General features: G+C 44.7%; 2 protein-coding genes across 3 annotated transcripts in view; one reads left to right on the top strand and one right to left on the bottom strand.

The window, feature by feature from the left end:
* Positions 1 to 5269: 5269 nt before the first annotated feature.
* LOC138948911 (uncharacterized) lies at positions 5270 to 8874 on the bottom strand. Of its 2 annotated transcripts, XM_070320545.1 has the most exons (2): positions 6539 to 8874; positions 5270 to 6252 (listed from the first exon to the last, which is right to left on the bottom strand). In XM_070320545.1, the coding sequence occupies exons 1-2, from the start codon at positions 8753 to 8755 to the stop codon at positions 5998 to 6000; spliced, it is 2472 nt and encodes an 823-aa protein (XP_070176646.1). In that variant the 5' UTR covers positions 8756 to 8874; the 3' UTR covers positions 5270 to 5997. The 2 variants fall into 2 exon arrangements, with proteins under 2 accessions (XP_070176646.1, XP_070176647.1); XM_070320546.1 differs by lacking the exon at positions 5270 to 6252 and having other exon boundaries at positions 6415 to 8874.
* A 2111-nt stretch (positions 8875 to 10985) lies between these two features.
* LOC138948913 (rhomboid-related protein 2-like) overlaps positions 10986 to 20274 on the top strand; it is a 63738-nt gene continuing 54449 nt past the window's right edge. The window contains exons 1-3 of the mRNA XM_070320548.1: positions 10986 to 11427; positions 17299 to 17322; positions 18494 to 18649. Coding sequence (XP_070176649.1) covers positions 11350 to 11427; positions 17299 to 17322; positions 18494 to 18649 — 258 coding nt within the window. The 5' untranslated portion in view covers positions 10986 to 11349. The remainder of the gene's footprint in view (positions 11428 to 17298; positions 17323 to 18493; positions 18650 to 20274) is intronic.

Genomic DNA, 20274 nt, shown 5'->3' with positions numbered 1-20274 from the left:
TAGCAAGGCATTGATGTAGCGATGCCACTGCCTTGGCTGCTCACTGCATAGTTTCTTCAGCGTGGACTTCAGCGTCGCATTGAATTTTTCGACCAGCCCATTGCACATCGGGTGATAGGGTGTCGTAGTCAAGTGACGAATGCTCAGCAGCCTGTTGACCTCTTCCATGCATTCAGAGACAAACTGTGTCCCCAGGTCTGTGAGGATCTCTTCAGGAACCCCAATTCTGCTGAAAATGTCCACAAGTGCCTCGGCAACAGTCTCGGTGTCAATTTTCTTCAGAGGCACGGCTTCTGGGTACCTGGTTGCATAGTCTACCAGGGTCAGTACCCAACGATGACCCGCTTCACTTGGCGGTTTTATCTCGCCGATGAGGTCAATGGCCACCCTCTTGAAAGGTCGGTCGATCAAAGGCATCTTCTGCAACGGCACTTTCGGGACCCTTCCTCGAGGTATGGTTTTCTGGTAAATATCGCACGATCGGCAGAATCGAGTCACATCTGCATGCAGTCCTGGCCAGTAAAACGCAGCCTGGATTCTGTCCGATGTCTTCTTGACCCCCAGGTGACCTCCCATAATAGAGTCGTGGGCCACCTCCATCACCTGGCGCCTAAGTGGTTGAGGCACCAGAACTTGACGTAATGGCTTCCCACCGTTGACTCTCGGGTGCTGGAACACTCTGTACAGGATCTTGGCCTTTACTTCAAAGTGCACAGTGCCTTCGCCCTTAGTCATCTCCTTGACAGGACGACTCCTGTACTTTGTCAAGGTCAAATCAGCTTCCTGTAGCTGAATCAGCCGATCCCTGTCCACGACAGCAGTTGCAGAACTGTTGGTGACCCTGAGTGGCGTAGTTGTTTTGTCCTTCTTCGCCTGGGCTCTGGTCGTCACAGCACTTACAACCTGCGGCTGGTCGCGGCGATGCACAGTTGCTCTGTCATCTCGTAACAGTTCGCTGATATCTTCATTCGCGAATGGCAGTGGGTCTTCCTCCTCAGCAGCAGGCTGAGCTGAGCCCATTCTCCATTCGAAATCAGGGTCATCAGGACGTCTCGCACCCCCAATGTTCCCAATTAGTAGATCGTACAAGGGCTTCTTCAGGCAGACGGCCTCAACTTCTCCGGTGAAGTATGGAGTATCTATCTGGATCTTTGCCACTGGTGCCCTCACGCATTTGCTGTCAGCCATGAGCGTCCACTTGAAGTCACCAGTGAACTTCTCTGTTGGCACCAGATCCTCTTTGACAATGACTCCATTGCAGCCCGAATCTCTGAGAACAGTCACTTCCTGCTTCTCAACAAATCCCTTCGACACGGGCATGTTCGACACTGACACAGCTGCGCTGGCGACGACAGAGATTGACCTGCCATTGGCGAGTAGAAGCTGGCCATCAGATACACATTCTTCCACGTCCGATGGTGTAGCCACTTGCTCGGCAGCCCTTGGGAGTATGACGCTGCTCGCACATACTTGTTGGTTCGAGCCACTCGTTTGCCTCTTGTTGTCGTAATATCTCCGTCGATGTTCTTGCGCTTTGTCATTGACATGTCCGTTATTTTTCTTTTGGGGACAGTTGGCGACTCGGTGACCCTTGGCATTGCAATGGAAACACGTTATGTTCTGCCCTTCATTGGATGATGGTGCGGACTCAGTTTGTCCCTTGGCAGGTTGGTTTCCCTGGTTCCCGCTCTTCTGGAAAGGTTTCGATGACTTTGACGTCCCCAGGGTCCTTCCATGAGCAATGAGATAACGCTCAGCAGCATCAGTAATGTCCTTCATACCCCGCAGTTTTTGCTCTTCCAAGCGGGTCGCCAGGTCCTTCGGGCAGGCATTAAGGAATTGCTCCTTCACGATCAAGTCCCGCAGACTCTCGTATGACTGCTCTTCACCTGATAACTCCACCCACTTCTGCAGGTATGACGACAGGCGCTCCACAAACTGGCTCGGTGTCTCTCCAGACAATGGCTGGCATTCGCGGAAGCGTTGACGGTAGCCCCTTTCAGTGAAGTTGTAGCAACGCAACAGAGCTTCCTTCAGCACATCATAGTCTCTGGCGTCATCATTTGAGAGTCTAGTGTAGACCTCAAGTGCTGCCCCAGTCAAATGTGCGCTGAGTTGAATTGCCCAGTCGTCGCGCTGCCATCTAGCACTCTCAGCGAATCTCTCGAATCTTGCAAGGTAGCAGTCGATCTGGTCCTTCCCGTCAGCGAATGCTGGAAGTTTCGGTGCCCTGTGTAACATTTGCTGCTGGTTATCTCTTTGGCGTGGTGCCTCGTGCTCATTTTGAACACGCACCATTTCTGTCTGAAGCTCTAAACGTTTCGTCTCCATTTCTATTTGGAGCTCTAAGCGTTTCAGCTCAATTTGCCTTTCTTCACGCTGTGCTTCTCTTTCTCTTTCTTTTTCTTCACGCTGCGCTTGTCTTTCTTCACGCTGCGCTTGTCTTTCTTCACGCTGCGCCAGCAGTCGTGTCTGGGACTCGACGAACTCCGTCAACTGCTTGCCTTTTAGTCCCAGTTCAACTCCTTTTGCCCAGAACTCAGCCATTCTGGTCTTTTCCGGTGCGTTCGTCTGTATTCTTTCACAGCCCCGAACGTAGACGAATGTAGTCTTCTAAAAGAACACAGTCTCTACTGCACCTCCGATGCTTCTCTCGTCGCTGTTCACCTTCGTAGACGCAGGCTGCCACCCTCCTCGTCTAACGTGACGGCGCACTCTGCTCACGATACGTACACGACGTACCCCAGTCGTATTTCGTAGTATTAATGCACTAGCTCCGCGACGAAGTCCGTCTCGTCCAAACGGCAGCTAACCTCTGTAATCCCGATTCACTCCGGCGTCGCTCACCGTACCGAGCTGCGGCGATTACCAAACTCTTCACCAGTCACACCGAATCCACGGTTCCGTAGTCTCAATACTGATCCCTCAGGATACACCCGATTGATGGCTACCTCCTGTGACTGTCTTGACTGTCTTTGTTGCTGGAAAACCCTTGGCGTTAAACGTAGATCCTTGGCTTGGCCCCCAATTGTTACACGACACTTGAGATTGCCACAAGTTCTCAAACGTCGTATAGTTGTGTTCTTTTATTCTACGTCGCCCGTCTTCGCAGCAACAGAAAACAACTCGTCAAATTGAGTTCGAGGATTTATTTGGCATTCCATACATACAACTGCACATCGCAGCAGAACTCAAATAGAAGCTTTTTTAACATTCAAATCGCGCTGGCATATATAGTAAATACTCAATCTCGAGAATATTCCAGACCGAACATGATACAACTACATTATACGAGCCGTCTATGGACTAGAACAGTGACGCTCTCTGTGACGCACATCAAAAGCGCCGACGCACTTAATCCGAACGAACGCCACGAACTCACACTACAAACAGCGTGATAAACAACTTGTTTTGACAGGACTAGAAAGTTCACCTGCATTCTCGTCCAAGCATAAATATTGTGTTTACAAAATATAATATCGGTACTTTCCCACAAAGTACAAATAAGTCAACTACATTCAACACACAAAACTGAACCAAAGCTCAGCAACGGTAGCGTTTCCTAACACACTGGAAGGATTGGCTGTATCGTATCAGCGTCTGTTGCTATCTAGAGACCGTTCTATTTGCGGTGTCATAGTGGAGACAGATGTTTCCCATCTCTGAGGGTTTGATAATTGGGGATTAATTTGTACAGTTGTATCATTTTCCCCTAGTTCGAAGCAAACAGTTTATGAGGAAATTGAATTTCTCTCTCAAGGGTGTAAGTTAAAGGTTTGCCAGGCTTGGCAAATATATTAGGCAAAACACAGATTCCTGTTGAGATGGTAGTTGTAGTTGGTGTTGGTTTTGTTGATGGTGGGGTTTGTAGAAATTATAATCGTTCTCGAGTTCGAGTTGTTGTTGTTGAAGTTGTCGTAGTAGTTGTTGTTGATGTGGATGTAGTCAATGTCTGACTGATTTGTTACAAGGACATTCTTGTGTGTTCCCAGCACTGTTTATTAGTGTACATGAGTTGTTGGAGGTGCTGTTGAAATTTAAGCTGTTCTTCCTGATGTGGGGTTGTTGTCGTGGTAGTTGTATCTGTTTTGTTGTTGTTTGTTGATGGTGTCGTCTTAGTTATCTTTGTTCCTTTTGTTGTAATGGTATACAAAGGTGTTGTTCTTGCTTACGCAAGGCATCAACTGTTCGTGTTCAGCTGTTTTAGCAGTGTGCTTCAATACTTAGAGGTACTGGGTGATGGTGTTGTAAAGCAACGAGTGTACAGGTTGTATATGAGAGAGTTTTTGGGTGCTTTTTCACACTAACATTGTAGTTGTTCTGGGTTATCGAGCTGTTATTCCTGTTGGTGTAGTGGTGTACACTGAGAGGTGTTGGTCTTGTTACACGCGGTGTCTGCCGTTTGTGTTCAGCTGATTTAGCAAATTGCTTCAATACTTAGTGTACAGGTTATATTGGGGAGAGGTTTTGGGTGTCTCTGGGTGCTTTTTCACACTACCGAGGATCGCACAAAGGCAATTGCTACATGGTTGGACCGGCCCCTTGCTGGCCCGTACGGACCGATCAATCATAGGGGGTAAAAATCAAGGGTCTGCCAAACCCGGCAAATGCAGTAGGCAGCCCTCCCAAAGATGGTACTTTTCGGCAAGATTTACAGTTTCAAGCTGTTAGGACAACTTCTTTAAAAATGTGATTTTATAGAGTTTTTTGGGGAAAACTGAAAGGTAGCCTCGTCAGGGGACAACTATTCAAACCCTTATCCTCATCATCTTGTTTCTCGATTGAGAATAATCATTTATAGATGACTATTATTCATTTCCCTTGTTGGGGTGTACTTGCATGTACTGGTGGTTGATTACCCAAATGTCCTCTCAGTGTACTAATGGTACAGGTAGGTATGGGGAGTGGTGCAGTTGTTTGTTCAACACATCTCATTATTTTGTTTCTCCACAAACAAATAATCATTTATGTATGATTTGTAGTGTACCTCACAAGATCTGAGTGTTATGATCACAGTAGCTTTGATAGTAGAGGCTGAGCGTTTCCAATGAGGGTAAAGTATTGTAGAGATCGGTAGTCAAGGTTGTTATGCCCATCGGTGGTGGGCTGTAGCTCTCCTAATGTGAGGCAGATTAAGTTGAAGTATCTCTCAGTGATTGAGGATTTCGTTGTATGTGTAAGGGAGACTGGGGCAGGGTGGGACTTTTTTTAATTTTTTTAATCAATTGCAATTTTCTAACACCTAATTTTCAAAATAAACACAAATACGATCTTTTTATAAACTTTATTGAATTAAAAACATAAAAACGTAACTTAATTTGATATTAAATATGCCATTTTTAAGCAAATAACCGTTGAAAATGAAACAAAATCCGGGGCAGGATGGGACGAAGTGGGGCAGGCTGGGACACACTGTGGGGCAGGGTGGGACTGTCCCACCCTGCCCCGTCCCACCCTGCCCCTGCTTTGTCCCAAACTGCCCCATACACAAAGTATACTAGTTGAGTAATTCAAAAACAAGAAACCATTTTCCACCATTATTAACCATTTTCAACGTAGAAGGTAATTTTTTTACCGATCGACCAACATAGTGACTTGCTTATTGACCTTTTGCCACAGGTAAAAATAAACCGTTCAGAAAAATAACACTTAAAAGTATGTTTAAGTAACATCCATGGCAGAAGAACCAAATCATGGTACCTTAGTAAGTTAGTACCTTGCCTTAAACCTTTGCCTTCCATTTATTCTAAACAAAAGTCACATTTGTATGATGTGGGGTCATCTCAAGCTCAACATCCCCCACACCAAACTCAAAACAGCAGGTCAACGCTCATTTTCTTTCCAAGCACCTAGCCAATGGAACACACTACCTCTCCCCCTCCGCCAACAACAGTCCCTCGAATCATTCAAATCTGCACTCAAGACATTCCTTTTTTCCAAATAATCCATGCATTCTACACTGCCCACCCCATCCCACCCTGAATAACTGTACATATTTTAATGTTTGATGGTGTGTGTGTGTGCTAGTGACTTTAAGTCTCCGTGTGTGTGAACGAGTGTATGTGCGCCTTGAGTCGCCTGTTGGTGAGATATGTGCGCGTTATAAATATTCGTATTATTATTATTATTATCTATCTGGCCACACTGCTCATGGCACCACTGGTTGCACACGGAGCAGCAAATCCACGGCTCGTTCGGCTTGGACTTTCCCCATGACTCCAAGCAGAACATGCAGACCACGTCTTCATCTTCCTGACAGAACAAAATATAATTATATTTGAATTACTGTAGCAAAATATAACTGGTTCACTAACAGATTCATCCACTGCATTGAACACAGTATTTGTTGTTAGGTAAATAAATATGATTGTTCGCATATTTTGCCCATCTGAATGGAATTCCAGCTATACTCTGTCAAGGGAAAAATCAAATCAATCCAGATAAAAAAGGTTGAGAAACTTACGAAACACTTAACATTTCGATACTCTCTTTCAAATATCTTTTCAATAAGTTATGACGACTAAACCAATTGTTTTACCTGCTCTGGTTGTAGTTGCTGCTGTTCTGGCTGACCAGGGGGCTGCTGCTCTGGCTGATCAGGGGGCTGCTGTTCTGGCTGATCAGGGGGCTGCTGTTCTGGCTGATCAGGGGGCTGCTGTTCTGGCTGATCAGGGGGCTGCTGCTCTGGCTGATCAGGAGGCTGCTGCTCTGGGTGATCAGGGGGCTGCTGCTCTGGCTGATCAGGGGGCTGCTGTTCTGGGTGATCAGGGGGCTGCTGCTCTGGTTGATCATCAGTTTCGGTAACCTGAAATCCTGCAGAGTCAAATGTGACCACACCAGAGCTGATTGCTTTTGACATTTCAGTCAGGAACTTCAAAAGGTCATCAAGATCCTGAAATTTCATCAGGACGCCCTTCCCGTTCGCGCTTGGCATGCCGTTCTGATTGCGTGAATGCGAGTCAAACAGCCAGAAACTGTCTGTGGATTTGTGTATCATCACGGATGTTTCCTTCAACACGAGTATCATGGATGGGAAGTTGTCAAATGCTCTCTTGATTGCTCCGCTCAACGAAAAAGCCTCACTGAATGACGGACCGAGACCAACCACGCCACATGCATGTGCAGATCGGGAGACATGAAAATTCTTATTAAAAAGGTTGATCTGTGCTGGTATATCCGACAGTTGAAGATATCCTTGTACGTTGTCTTCTTCATCATCCAACATTTTCTGGTACATGTAGTCGCCGAAAAGCAAAACTAGGTCCAGGTCTTCTTTCGTCCACGTCGACATGTCTTTGATCTCAGCATAGGCAACCGCAGAAGTGGCCATTCCAACACATTGTCTGCCCCTCGTTCGGTCATTAAATACACTGGATCCCTGATGGTAGGTTGCCTGTAGAACTGTTCGTGGTGTCTTTGATCTTCTTGCAGTGGCCTTGGCAGGTTGTGATGGCGCTCTTTTTCTGGACTGAGATGCTGTTTTCTCTGCTTTCTTTTTCTTTGCACTGACGTTTTCTTCAATGATGTTCTTTTCTGGTGTATCAGTGAGAATGCGACTGGATCCCAAAGGTCGTCCTTTACGCTTGCGAGAGTTTTTCGGAACACTAGCGTGTGGTCTTACATCTGCTGGTGCATGGGAGAAGCTAGATTCTACTTCTTCTACTGATATTGGAGGAGATGGTGGTTGTTCTTGTTGGAGAGGCGACGCTCGTGGTTGTTCTTGTTGGAGAGGCGACGCTGGTGGTTGTTCTTGTTGATGAGGCGGTTCTGGTAGCTGTTCTTGTTGGCAAGTCGGCTCTTGGGGTTGTTCTTGTAGGTGAGCCGATTCGGCTTCCTCTGCTAACTCTTTGGAGAACATCTCACTGTCAAGAGGATATATTCCTGTGGCTTTGAAGCCGCTGATTATGTTTTCCATTCGGAAAGCTCTGGGATATGCACTCCCAAGAATGGTGGACACATGATGAATCGTGGTCCTCGTCCCCGGATGCATGTACATCCACCTTGACAGGGCCTTGTTGTATTCAGTTTTCAAAGGCCCGAACACTCCGACATCAAGGGGTTGCATCCGATGTGTACAGTGGGGTGGAAGGCTTAATAGCACCACCCCCTTCTCCCTGCAATGGTTGATAGCTGCCAGGGAAATGTGGGACTCGTGGTTATCCAGTATCAGCAAGACCTTGTTGTCAGGCGAACAATTGACATGCTCAGTAAAATGTTCCAAACATTCCACAAACAGAGACTTTGTCATCCAGCCGCCAGAACGTGAACCCAGTCCTTTTGTCCCTGGAGGTGCATTTATTGTCATATGGTCATGGAAATTCACCCGCGGAAATATCAGACAAGGCGGGATGCTGTTTCCAATGGCATTGACAATTGCCAACATAGTAACAAGTTCACCTCTCTCCTGTGACACTACCTGAGACACCTGCTTTACTCCCGACTGCGCCAAGACTTTAGTCGGTTTTAGGGACGTCATCAAAGCGGTTTCATCCGTGTTGAATATCCTGTCAGGGGTCAGGGTATGCTTTTCGTAGAGATGTTGAAGCTTCTTGAAAAACTCGTCAACGTTGTTTCTGTTGAACGCCATCATCCTCGCCAAGCTGACTGCTTCTGGGATTCGAATTGATATCTCTGGATGCCTTTTGCGAAATGCCAAGACCCAGTCTTCACCTGCACGTTTATTCCTTGTCCAGCTTGGAGGACAGACTTTTAGGTTTTTGTTTGCGAGATCAAATGCGAGTGATCTCAAAGTCATTGAATCGATAGGAAATCCATACTTTGAAGCCTGGATTATGTATTCCACCAACTCCTGTTCTTCGGCATTCGTAAAGACTTGTCGAGTGTTGCACTGAGATGTCAAGGAGGAGATTTTGCCACGGGACATCGCTCGCCCAAGGCTACTTTTCGACACAGAAAACATCCTTGCAGCCTCGCGAAATGACAAATCTTCTTTCACAGCTTCCACCGCATCCTTCATATTTTGCACTGGTTTTGAAGTCCATTGCGTCTTTCTCTTGTATGTTCTCACCATCTGAAAGTCGACAAAAGATTTAAGACAAACACTACACAAACTACAGAGAGAGAGAGAGAGAGAGAGAGAGAGAGAGAGAGAGAGAGAGAGAGAGAGAGAGAGAGAGAGAGAGAGAGAGAGAGAGAGAGAGAGAGAGAGAGAGGTTAACACAGCATGGTTATGCCAACACCAAATTAATTAATACCACACCGTCTCTCTCTCTCTCTCTCTCTCTCTCTCTCTTTTTTTTTCTCTCTCTCTCTCTCTCTCTCTCTCTCTCTCTCTCTCTCTCTCTCTCTCTCTCTCTCTCTCTCTCTCTCTCTCTCTCTCTCTCTCTCTCTTGCATAAAACCAATGTTACACAACTTATCAACTTTTAATGATTAAAGACATAGACAAAAACTCTAAGGGGGCAGGGTGGGTCAAAGCTGGGGCAGGGTGGGACAGTCCCACCCTGCCCCAGCCTTGTCCCACCCTACCCCGTCCCACCCTGCCCCAAGGCGGTTAATTTGATAAAATGAAAAAATGGCCACAGATCTAACGTGTAAACATCTTTGAAATGTTCGATAAATATGAGTGAATAATGACATAATCTGGTTATATATGGTTTAATAGGGTGCGTAAGAAGACATTATATACAAATAAGAAGTTTGTGACAGTCGAAAATTTACTTACAGTGCTTCTTTTCAGGCAAACATCGACTGCTGGCAAACGTCTGTGCCCACACCATTAACAGTTGGCGCCAGCCTGGCTGAGTAGTTTCCCTTCATGGCGTCAAATTCAAACTTTAAAAAAAAATCAAGATAACATGGCTAAATTGCGCTGTCCCACACTGCCCCGTGTCCCAGGGTACCCCAGTCTCCCCTACCTCACAAATTCTGAGGGTTATGATCACAGTAGCTTTGATAGTAGAGGCTGAGCGTTTCCAATGAGGGTAAAGTATTGTAGAGATCGGTAGTCAAGGCTGTTTTGCCTGTCGGTGGTGAGAAGATCGTATATATTGCCCTTGGTTGGGCTGTTGCTTTCCTGATGTGAGGCAGATTAAGTTGAAGTATCTCTCAGTGATTGAGGATTTCGTTGTATGTGTACCTCACAAATTCTGAGGGTTATGATCACAGTAGCTTTGATAGTAGAGGCTGCGCGTTCCAACTGAAGGTGAACCGTATTGTAGAGATCGGTAGTCAAGGCTCGGCCCGTCGGTGGTGAGAAGATCGTATATATTGCCCTTGGTTGGGCTGTTGCTCTCTTAATGTGAGGCAGATTGAGTTGAAGTACCTCTCATTAGGTCATTAGGGCACCAATGATGACCCATCTCTCGAACGGAGTCAACTGTCAATTTGCTGAAATATTGTCAATACATTTTCTCTCTCAACAAGTTTATTGGAAACAAAATAGAATGTAGTTCGAAAGAAGAATTTCTTGTGGGATACCACATTACCATAGGATTATTCTGACGTCCACTATCGCGGGTTTATCTCCCCTACCCCTTTGGGGCTTTGATGCAAAATAAATGCTTTGAAAATTCATTTTGATTTTCCTATTTCCATAAGAGTGTATTTAAACCTTTCAAATGTGGGTGGGTGGTCAGTGTGTGTGTGTGTGTGTGTGTGTGTGTGTGTGTGTGTGTGTGTGTGTGTGTGTGTGTGTGTGATTGTTGGTATGTGCTGAATCGCGTTGAATTTATTAAATGCATACATTGTAATACTGTTATTAAGACGATCATTAATACAATATCGACATGATAGCATGATCAACCGTGCGAGAGAGAGAGAGAGGGGGGGGGGGGGGGGGCAGGCAACGCGTAAATAAGAAAAAAGAAACACTCAAAGTGCCGTTCATAAATTCTTCTTAGTCATCAATATATCAACAGAGGGAACAAAAGTCCATGTGTACACTGCGTCAATAATACAAAAACAGAATAACACATCGCATAGAATTCCAAAAGCGGCCAGGAAGACAAAATCGAAAGTAGATCCTACTTTTTACTACAACATCAAGGGAGATAAATCTGTTTATCAAACGCTGCAAGCAGACTGGACGCAGTACAAACCTCAGTCATGGTTGAGTAAGCAAGTAGAGCGCAGCAGTAAAGAATATTTGATAGGAAAGGTGACTGTTCTCGCGTTGGCTCGCGACCTAGAGCGACGGGGAACCAGTCAGTACTTTGCCGTTTGGCTTGCCTTTGCGTCGGTCCTGGGGCAGGAAAGGTTGAGGCTGACGAGGCGACCCAGTACGAACGCCGCGGGAAGTTGAACCGCGGGAGGTGTGTCCTGTGTATTTTCGGAGCGAAAGGTGCAATTAAAGTGTCCTTTTCGTGGGGGGAGCCTGTGCTTAAAAAGGATGGCAATCTATAGACCCGCTCGCAGTCGCGAGGATACAGCCATGGAGCTATCCACGCTTCGAAGTCAGTTGGATCAGGTAGGCTGCATATGCTTGTTTTGTGTTTGTATTTGTGCGTCAGAATGAAACTTTTAACTCTATCCCTTTATATCAATCACCATCATCATGTACATAGTGTTTATATCCCTCCCTCGGACTTTTATTTTTTATGATAAGGTGGTCCTGAGTTTTATCAATTTTAACAACGGAAAAAATAAATATACATTCCTTTATTGGCCCATCCCCATCACAAGCGTACGTGAAAATATATTCCCTTACCATATTCTTTTATCCAACAGATGTTATCACTAATTTATAGCGGATTTCAATTCTGCACCTCCCTTGTAGACAGGTGCCCCTTCCTCCCTCCCTCCCAACACCGCTAATAGCACATTACCAATCCCTCTCCCTAATGGACGCATGTCCGTGGGACAGAAGCTTCATCCCCCAGACCCGCTCGCACTCGCGAGGATACAGCCATGGAGCTATCCACGCTTCGAACTGAGTTGGATAAGGTAGGCTGCATATATGCTTGTTTTGTGTTTTTATATTTAGTCAAGTTTTGACTAAATATTTTAACATCGAGGGGGAATCGAAACGAGGGTCGTGGTGTATGTGCGTGTGTGCGTGTGTGCGTGTGTGTGTGTGTGTGTGTAGAGCGATTCAGACTAAACTACTGGACCGATCTTTATGAAATTTGACATGAGAGTTCCTGGGTATGAAATCCCCGAACGTTTTTTTCATTTTTTTGATAAATGTCTTTGATGACGTCATATCCGGCTTTTCGTGAAAGTTGAGGCGGCACTGTCACGCCCTCATTTTTCAACCAAATTGGTTGAAATTTTGGTCAAGTAATCTTCGACGAAGCCCGGACTTCGGTATTGCATTTCAGCTTGGTGGCTTAAAAATTAATTAATGACTTTAGTCATTAAAAATCTGAAAATTGTAAAAAAAAATAAAAATTTATAAAACGATCCAAATTTACGTTTATCTTATTTTCCATCATTTGCTGATTCCAAAAACATATAAATATGTTATATTCGGATTAAAAACAAGCTCTGAAAATTAAATATATAAAAATTATTATCAATTTTTTTTTTCGAAATCAATTTAAAAACACTTTCATCTTATTCCTTGTCGGTTCCTGATTCCAAAAATATATAGATATGATATGTTTGGATTAAAAACACGCTCAGAAAGTTAAAACGAAGAGAGGTACAGAAAAGCGTGCTATCCTTCTCAGCGCAACGAATACCCCGCTCTTCTTGTCAATTCCACGGGCACTGCCTTTGCCACGGGCGGTGGAGTGACGATGCTACGAGTATACGGTCTTGCTGCGTTGCGTTGCGTTCAGTTTCATTCTGTGAGTTCGACAGCTACTTGACTAAATATTGTATTTTCGCCTTACGCGACTTGTTTATTTTTGCCGTCAGCTTTTCTCTTGTAATGTGCTCATGCACTTGTTTTAGGTGTACTCGTTTGAGACGATACACTGACCTGTACCGGGCCCAGTAGTTGTATTTAAGACAGGGTAATCAAACCATGGATTAGACGATTGATCGTATAAATATGCTGTGTGGGATTACCCACACAGCTAATAGGATTTGCAGACCCTCAGATATTTTAAACAACATGCTATTCAGTTATAGAGGTATTTCAAACAACATGCTGTCCAGCAACAAAATTATCAATATTTCACTAAAGAACAGTCCATGCACATGGTACTCTCTAAACGCAAAAGTTTAGCAAGCAACTGCAGCCGTTCGCCCAAGTTTTTTCGGTTGAATTCACATGACATTCACATTCAAAAGCAATTATTCCCTGGTACCCTCTATATATTTCACAGAACACATGAACATGTGCAATGAACTCACTCTTTAGTATACTGTTCAAAAAAAGAAACGCATACTTGCTACTTGCCAAATTTGTTTTATTTTTCGAAAAAATTAACAGAAAATCCAATATTTAGATTATTTGTTTGAAATTTGGTATGGACACAGTTGAATGCACACACAGTTCATTTGCATCTTCAAATCAATCAGTCAATCAATACGATTGGGTGCCGAGGCTGTCAAGTCAGTAGGGGGTGTGACTGCCTTGAGCAGCAACAACTGCCCGGCACCTTCTGGGCATGGACTGGATCAGATGCCGGATATCTTGCTGTGGGATGGTGTCCCACTCCTCCTGAAGTGCCTGCAATAGATCGCGGTGATTTGCCGGCGCTTCTTCTCGCCTGCGCACGCGTCTGTCCAATTCATCCCAGAGGTGTTCTATCGGGTTCATGTCTGGCGACATGGATGGCCAGGGAAGCACCTGGACATGGTGGTCGGTGAGGAACTGGGTGGTGAGTCGTGCTGTGTGCGGGCGAGCGTTGTCCTGCTGGAATATGGCATCCTGGTCAGCCAGAAGAGGAAGAGCGTGTGGGCGCAGAATTTCCTCCATGTATCGCTGGGCAGTTATGCGCCCTTGGACGTGCACCAGGGTGCTCCTTCCAGCGGTATTAACCGCCCCCCACACCATGACGCCTCCACCACCATGAACGGGTGCCTCATCCACACAGTTGGGCGCGTAACGTTCGTTTACTCTCCGGTAGACCCTCCTCCGACCATCATGTCGCTGTAGCAGGAAGTAGGACTCGTCGCTGAACCACACGTGTCTCCAGTGATTCCGGACGGTCCAGCGAAGGTGCTGGTTGCCCCACTGCACTCGGTTCTGGCGATGGCGGCGGGTGAGGACAGCTCCTCTGTGAGGTCTGCGAGCTCTCAAACCAGCTTCATGCAGGCGGTTCCGCACGGTCTGGTCCGATAATCGGTGTGGCCCGGGGAGAGCCTGGACAGAAGATGAGGCCGACAGGAAACGATTCCGGAGGTGGCGGAGCCGTATGAAGCGGTCGTGAGCAGCAGTTGTCGCCCTTGGTCTTCCCGCTCGTGGCAAGTCAGCAACGGAGCCAGTGGCTTGAAACCTGACCCACAGTCTACTGATGGTGCTCTGGGACACGTGGAAGTGCCTGGCGATTGCACTTTGACTTTGGCCTGCTTGTAAACGACCCAATGCAATTTGGCGGTCTTCTCTGCTCAATCGGGCCATCTTTCGTCGCTGAATTGTCGTCTGATTTCTTTGTGGCGAACAATCCGCTTTTATGGGTTTTGGAAGACATGGTGAGAGCTCAATATTCCCCGAGTTTCACGAGATTACACTGAAGCATGACGAGTGGTCATGCCAAATGAGCAATTTTGACATTGTAGCCACTGATAACGCATGCGTCACGTGTAGAGCTCACTTGTGGCAATGGACGAAAGGTCGACGACCAGATAAACATTTTCTGCAGTTTGGTGGATATCCTTGTAGCCATATAACTAAATTAACCAAATATTACAAGCTATGCGTTTCTTTTTTTGAACAGTATAAGAATGCGTGGGTGTTTCCACCCCAAAATCTAGTCCTGAGCATTTCTCCTCTAAGCACAGGCATCGGGAAACTGAAAATTTAAAGACGCTCACGCACCCCTCTCTCGGGATGGGTAGCGATAGGAGCTAATTAGTCTGAGAGCGGATCGGGTTACTGATTCCCTCACGTGTTTGCGGGCTGGGCTAACTTAGTACTAGCATGCAATCAGGTTTTCAATACTCCCTACGTTTCACTCCTGATTTTGCAATAGGGAAAGTTTACCCTCATCTTTGAAGCCTCGGCTTATTCTTTATCGTTTTTCAGCAAAGGCCGCAACTCGGTCTCGTTCTGACCACCGAGGTTTAAGCGTCATCGGTCTCGGTTGCTACCGGGATGGGTGACCGTTTTGAATATGGGCCTTTCAGGCATTCTTTCTAACTTTCAAGCTGCGGCCTTATGGCTTCAGCTATTGTACTGCTGTTTACTCACACTCAAATTCAGCAGTACTTTGCTCCCGCGAGGGATTCATTTCAGGTTAACAGAAGTTCGCTCTCTTTATTTCAAGCCACTGTGTAGGGAGATGGGTACTTTGCTCTCACTGATACCACTCCCTTAGCCATTGAGGACAATGGTTGTCTTCTCTGGTGCTTGATTTCCTATCAGAGCTTCATCCTTTTATTTGAAAGGATCAGTGACATTCTGTCACACTCTCGCAAACGCGTCCTTCCTCCTCACTCATTAGCCTTTTGAGATAAGGCAGTAAGGTGAAGAAAAAGGGGGGGGGGGGGGTGTTTTTTGTATCTTGGACTATTCTCTTTTGAGCTCTGTCCAGACGGTTCGTTAGAACATGGGCCTATTTCTAGGCCTTACGTGAATTAGGCTATGCTTCTCCCTAATCTTGTCAGTGTGACTTGTTTAGCTCGCATTATAAGATGACAGGTCTCTTTTCTCAGAGAGACCATATACTGGATAGGGATCAATACAAAAGACCACAGCAAGACAAGTCTGAGTCTTTTGGTTTCGGAGTTTTAATGCTCCACAGGTTTTGAACCGCTGCATTCTGCTAGCCTTCATAAACTTTACGTGAAATGTTCTTCCTTTTCTCCTAACTGCAGCGCGCAGAGGTAGCGAGATTCACACACTCTTTGGCTTACAGTGTTATGTAGGTTTCAATAGAGGCTCTCTACCTCACTCTGTTTCCGTCCAGACTTTTTGTCAGGCATCAACAACTAGGACAACCATCTCTGATGGTTTTTATAGTTTTCCTCTTTATAAGATTCTCGCCATAGGCGATCCATTGTTATGAATCTGACCAGTTATCTCACTATGCTCCTTCCTGTCCTTTACAAGAGGTTTAAAAGTTCATAAGCAAAACTACTCTTATCGTTTTTGATCACAAGGGTAGATAGGATCTACGTTGGTGTTCAAATCAGTAGGATATTCTGAGGTCCTTGACTCCGTCTACTGGATATCGTAGGAGCTCTCTATCAACCTTTACCTGCGTGGCTTTTCCAGCACGCGGCGTTACGGTTCTAATGCGCTTCCAGCAATGGTTGCAGCAAGGCATATTTTTTGCCTAGCTCATAGATTGAGCATCCCACCGCCTTTATTAGCAATCTGCTATATATATATATATGTGAGTTGGGATAAGAATGTAATTTAATTGAACATTTTAATAATAAATTTTAATTTGATTATATACTTACCCAACTCACATAGTGGATACCCTCCCACCTGCCCCGCTTTTGAGGGTTTTGTGGGGTCCTAAAAAAAGGAGGCGGTTTTTCTGTTCGCTATCGATCGTATGATTCCAAGATGGCGGCAAGGTCAGGAAGTCACGCGTGACTTTGTCCTGTTATAGGGTCAAGGTAGCTTTTTTTTTAGGGTTACCTCCCCTTGTTACCAAGGTGACGATTTCAGCGTCCTAGCACTAAACTGAAGTAAATTGCTATATGTGAGTTGGGTAAGTATATAATCAAATTAAAATTTATTATTAAAATTTTCAATTACCACCAGACAGTCTAAACGTGTGGCCCAGAGCACCTGTAGGTATTTTCTCCCTCACTCGCTGTACTTGTACTCAGTCTGTGGTGACTCAGGCTAATTACCCACACCTTCCCACATGCTCACCTTTGTTGCTATTCGTGTAGAAAGGTGGTAGTATTTACACTCTTTCGGGAAGTTTTTCCTCTTTCCTGTGTTTTTTGTTGTTCTTGTCTTCTGTTCTTCTTATCCCTTTCCTTACTGTTATTTTTTTGTTAACTAACAGTAACAGATGAGTAAATTAGTGCAGCACATTATTTTGTGAGTCATTCTGTCAACACTTTTGTCATGATTGACAAGTGAACATTTTTACTTTTCTTTTCTGTCATTTGTATGTGAGGACCAAAATTAATGCAAAGTTCACATCTTCATTTCTTTGCTTGTAAATTTATTTGGTTCTGTTTTCATCAAAGCAAAAATGTAAAAACCCATGCTCTTATCACTGTTTGGGATATTTATGTGAACTGCTTTCTTTTTCAGAGATTCAAGCCGATTTTCGAGAAGGTAAGTGTGAGCTTTTCAACTTAAAGTAAAAATCACAGGCGCTTTACATTTATACCTGACCCAGTCTTACTATGAACTGGCATGATTCACTCCTTTTACTTGGTTTTGCTAATAAGGCCAAAAAAAAAAATAGGTGTGGTTACAGTAACATAGCCAAAAAAAATAGGGTAGGGTAGGTAGGCAATCACTTTTTTTTTTTTTTAACTTTTTTTCTAATGTGTACAAATTAAACCTACTTGACAGGGAAATAAGTGTGCGACTCGGGCGCTTTCGCTTTCATTGCGTTTTTTGCTGACTCGGTTTTTTTTTTTTTTTTCTTTTTTTTTTTCTTGACAAATGTAATAAAAAGTTATAGGATCGGCCCCTAAAAATAGGGTAGGTCGGGTTACCGTAACCACACCTATTTTTTTTTTAGGCCTAAGCCGAGCATAAAAATATGCTGTTTTGTCACCTGTTTCTTACCAGAATACAAAGACAGTGCAGCCGTATTGAAAGCTTTAAAGTGAAGGGCCCGGTCATTTTGAAACACCAGTCGTATTATTCAGAACCCATCATTGTGGCAGTGAAACCCCACGACAGACTCATTAAATCCTTTGTGGCAGTTTTCTTGTGTCGGCATTGAGCTGTCAATTTTTGTTGTTGTTGAGCAGAGCAGGCCACTTAGATCTGTTGATAGTGATACTTTATAAGGAGTTCTTTTCAAAAGTATTTTTCATATATATGTATACACCTTTCAGCTAATAGCAAGAGGGCCCTTTAGCTAATAGTGCACATGTTTTTTGAAGACAAGCGTTCATAATGTTAATCGTTATTGAATGAAGACACTGTATGATTATTATGTGTGTAAGTGTAAGCTTAGTCTGAAGTACCAGTTGTTGGGATTTAAATATTGTTTTGAAATGAACGATGCTGAAATACAGGTAAACCCAGCAGTATTCATGGTAATAGATTGGAGTCCGGGTGTAATTCATCTTTAATTTGGAGTATCTAAACTGACTTTTTTTTTATTTGTCCGAGTCTGACTTAGGTAGTATTAGTCTGAACATTGTTTATTTGCTACATGAAGAAAGGAACTTCTATTCTAATTGATTATAATGTAATAAAGAAAAGAGATTGTAGTAATGAAAGTGAAGTCCAATAGACAGCTCAACAGTTTCAGTCTTTTCAACAGCATGGAGGAAAGGGCATTAAATTGGGAGAGTTACGTCGGGAGCTGGAAGATGAGGGGTTGCTGGAGCACATTTCTCATGCTCGTATGGACCAGCTTCTTACCAAAGCCGACCAGGATGCCAACCAGCTCATCACCTACCGCGAGTTTGAACACATGGTGGGCCTATTGCATAGTCTGTGTGTCACTGTGTGTGTAACACAAAGGGCAGTGGTTTGGGGGAAGGGATTGATGAGGGAATATCACAGTGAATGAGGATGGGTTTTGCATGCATGTGTATCACCAGGCTATGTTTGTGTGTTGCTGTGTGTGTTGCTGTGTGTGTTGCTGTGTGTGTGTGTTGCTGTTTGTGTGTGTTGCTGTTTGTGTGTGTTGCTGTTTGTGTGTGTTGCTGTGTGTGTGTGTTGCTGTGTGTGTGTGTTGCTGTGTGTGTGTGTGTTGCTGTGTGTGTGTGTTGCTGTGTAGTGTGTGTTGCTGTGTGTGTGTTGCTGTGTGTGTGTGTTGCTGTGTGTGTGTTGCTGTGTGTGTGTGTTGCTGTGTGTGTGTGTTGCTGTGTGTGTGTGTTGCTGTGTGTGTTGCTGTGTGTGTGTGTTGCTGTGTGTGTTGCTGTGTGTGTGTGTTGCTGTGTGTGTTGCTGTGTGTGTTGCTGTGTGTGTGTGTTGCTGTGTGTGTGTGTGTGTTGCTGTGTGTGTTGCTGTGTGTGTGTGTACCCCCGTTTCCACAGGTTTGGTTGCCTAAATCACCATAAGGCAACCATCCACACGTGGATGGCAACCTAAACTCTGGATGGCAACCTAATTGTGTGGATGGTCGCTTCATTTAACACCGTTAAATTGACTTTTTTGACGGAAAGAATGTCATAACAATGTTCAAAATGACATTCTTTCCGTCCTCTATAGGCGACGAAATAGGTCAAATTTTGTGCATTTTTTAGTGCAAAATTCTTCGATGCCGGAGCGAGTACTGCACCCAGTGCTGTTGTAGTGCAAGTGCACTAGAAAGGCACTCCACCCAGTGCCGCCTCTTAGGTAACCATCCACACTTTAGGTATGTGTGTTGCTGTGTGTGTGTGTTGCTGTGTGTGTTGCTGTGTGTTGCTGTATGTTGCTGTGTGTTGCTGTGTGTTGCTGTGTGTTGCTGTATGTTGCTGTGTGTTGCTGTGTGTGTGTGTTGCTGTGTGTGTGTGTGTTGCTGTGTGTGTGTGTGTTGCTGTGTGTGTGTGTTGCTGTGTGCGTTGCTGTGTGTGTGTGTTGCTGTGTGTGTTGCTGTGTGTGTTGCTGTGTGTGTCTGTTTTCTTATTTTTGTAACTGCTTGTTGTTTTCTTTTGTTTTTTCAAGGGTAGGGTAGGGGTGTAACTGGGATTGGATTGGGTTGTTAATTTGATGGGGAAGTGCTGTTTCGTGCATGGAGTGGGTTGCTCTTTGGTTTTAATGACCCCTTCAACCATGGATGGTCTGAGTGGGGTTGTGTGCTTCACAGTATTGGCGTTAACCGGTATTTTACCGGTTGAAATGAGAAAATACCGGAAAATAATGGGCTGCTGGTATAACATACCGGTTGATTTTTAGAAATACACGTACCGTTTTTTTTTGCTGGTAAAACAACAAAACCAGTACTCTGAGTTGGACTCTTACTGGTTCCAATGACCAGCCTACCTTTTTTTCTGGATAGTTTTCATCATAAAAGTTTGTGTACCAGTTTGAAAAAAATATTAGCGCCATCACTGCTTCAGAGTTTACCTCTGTGTGTGCATGAATTTGAAATTGATTGAAGAATAAACAGCA

This window comes from Littorina saxatilis, linkage group LG15 (assembly GCF_037325665.1).
Source record: "Littorina saxatilis isolate snail1 linkage group LG15, US_GU_Lsax_2.0, whole genome shotgun sequence".
NCBI lineage: Eukaryota > Metazoa > Mollusca > Gastropoda > Littorinimorpha > Littorinidae > Littorina > Littorina saxatilis.
This window is presented reverse-complemented; position numbering and strand designations above follow the sequence as displayed.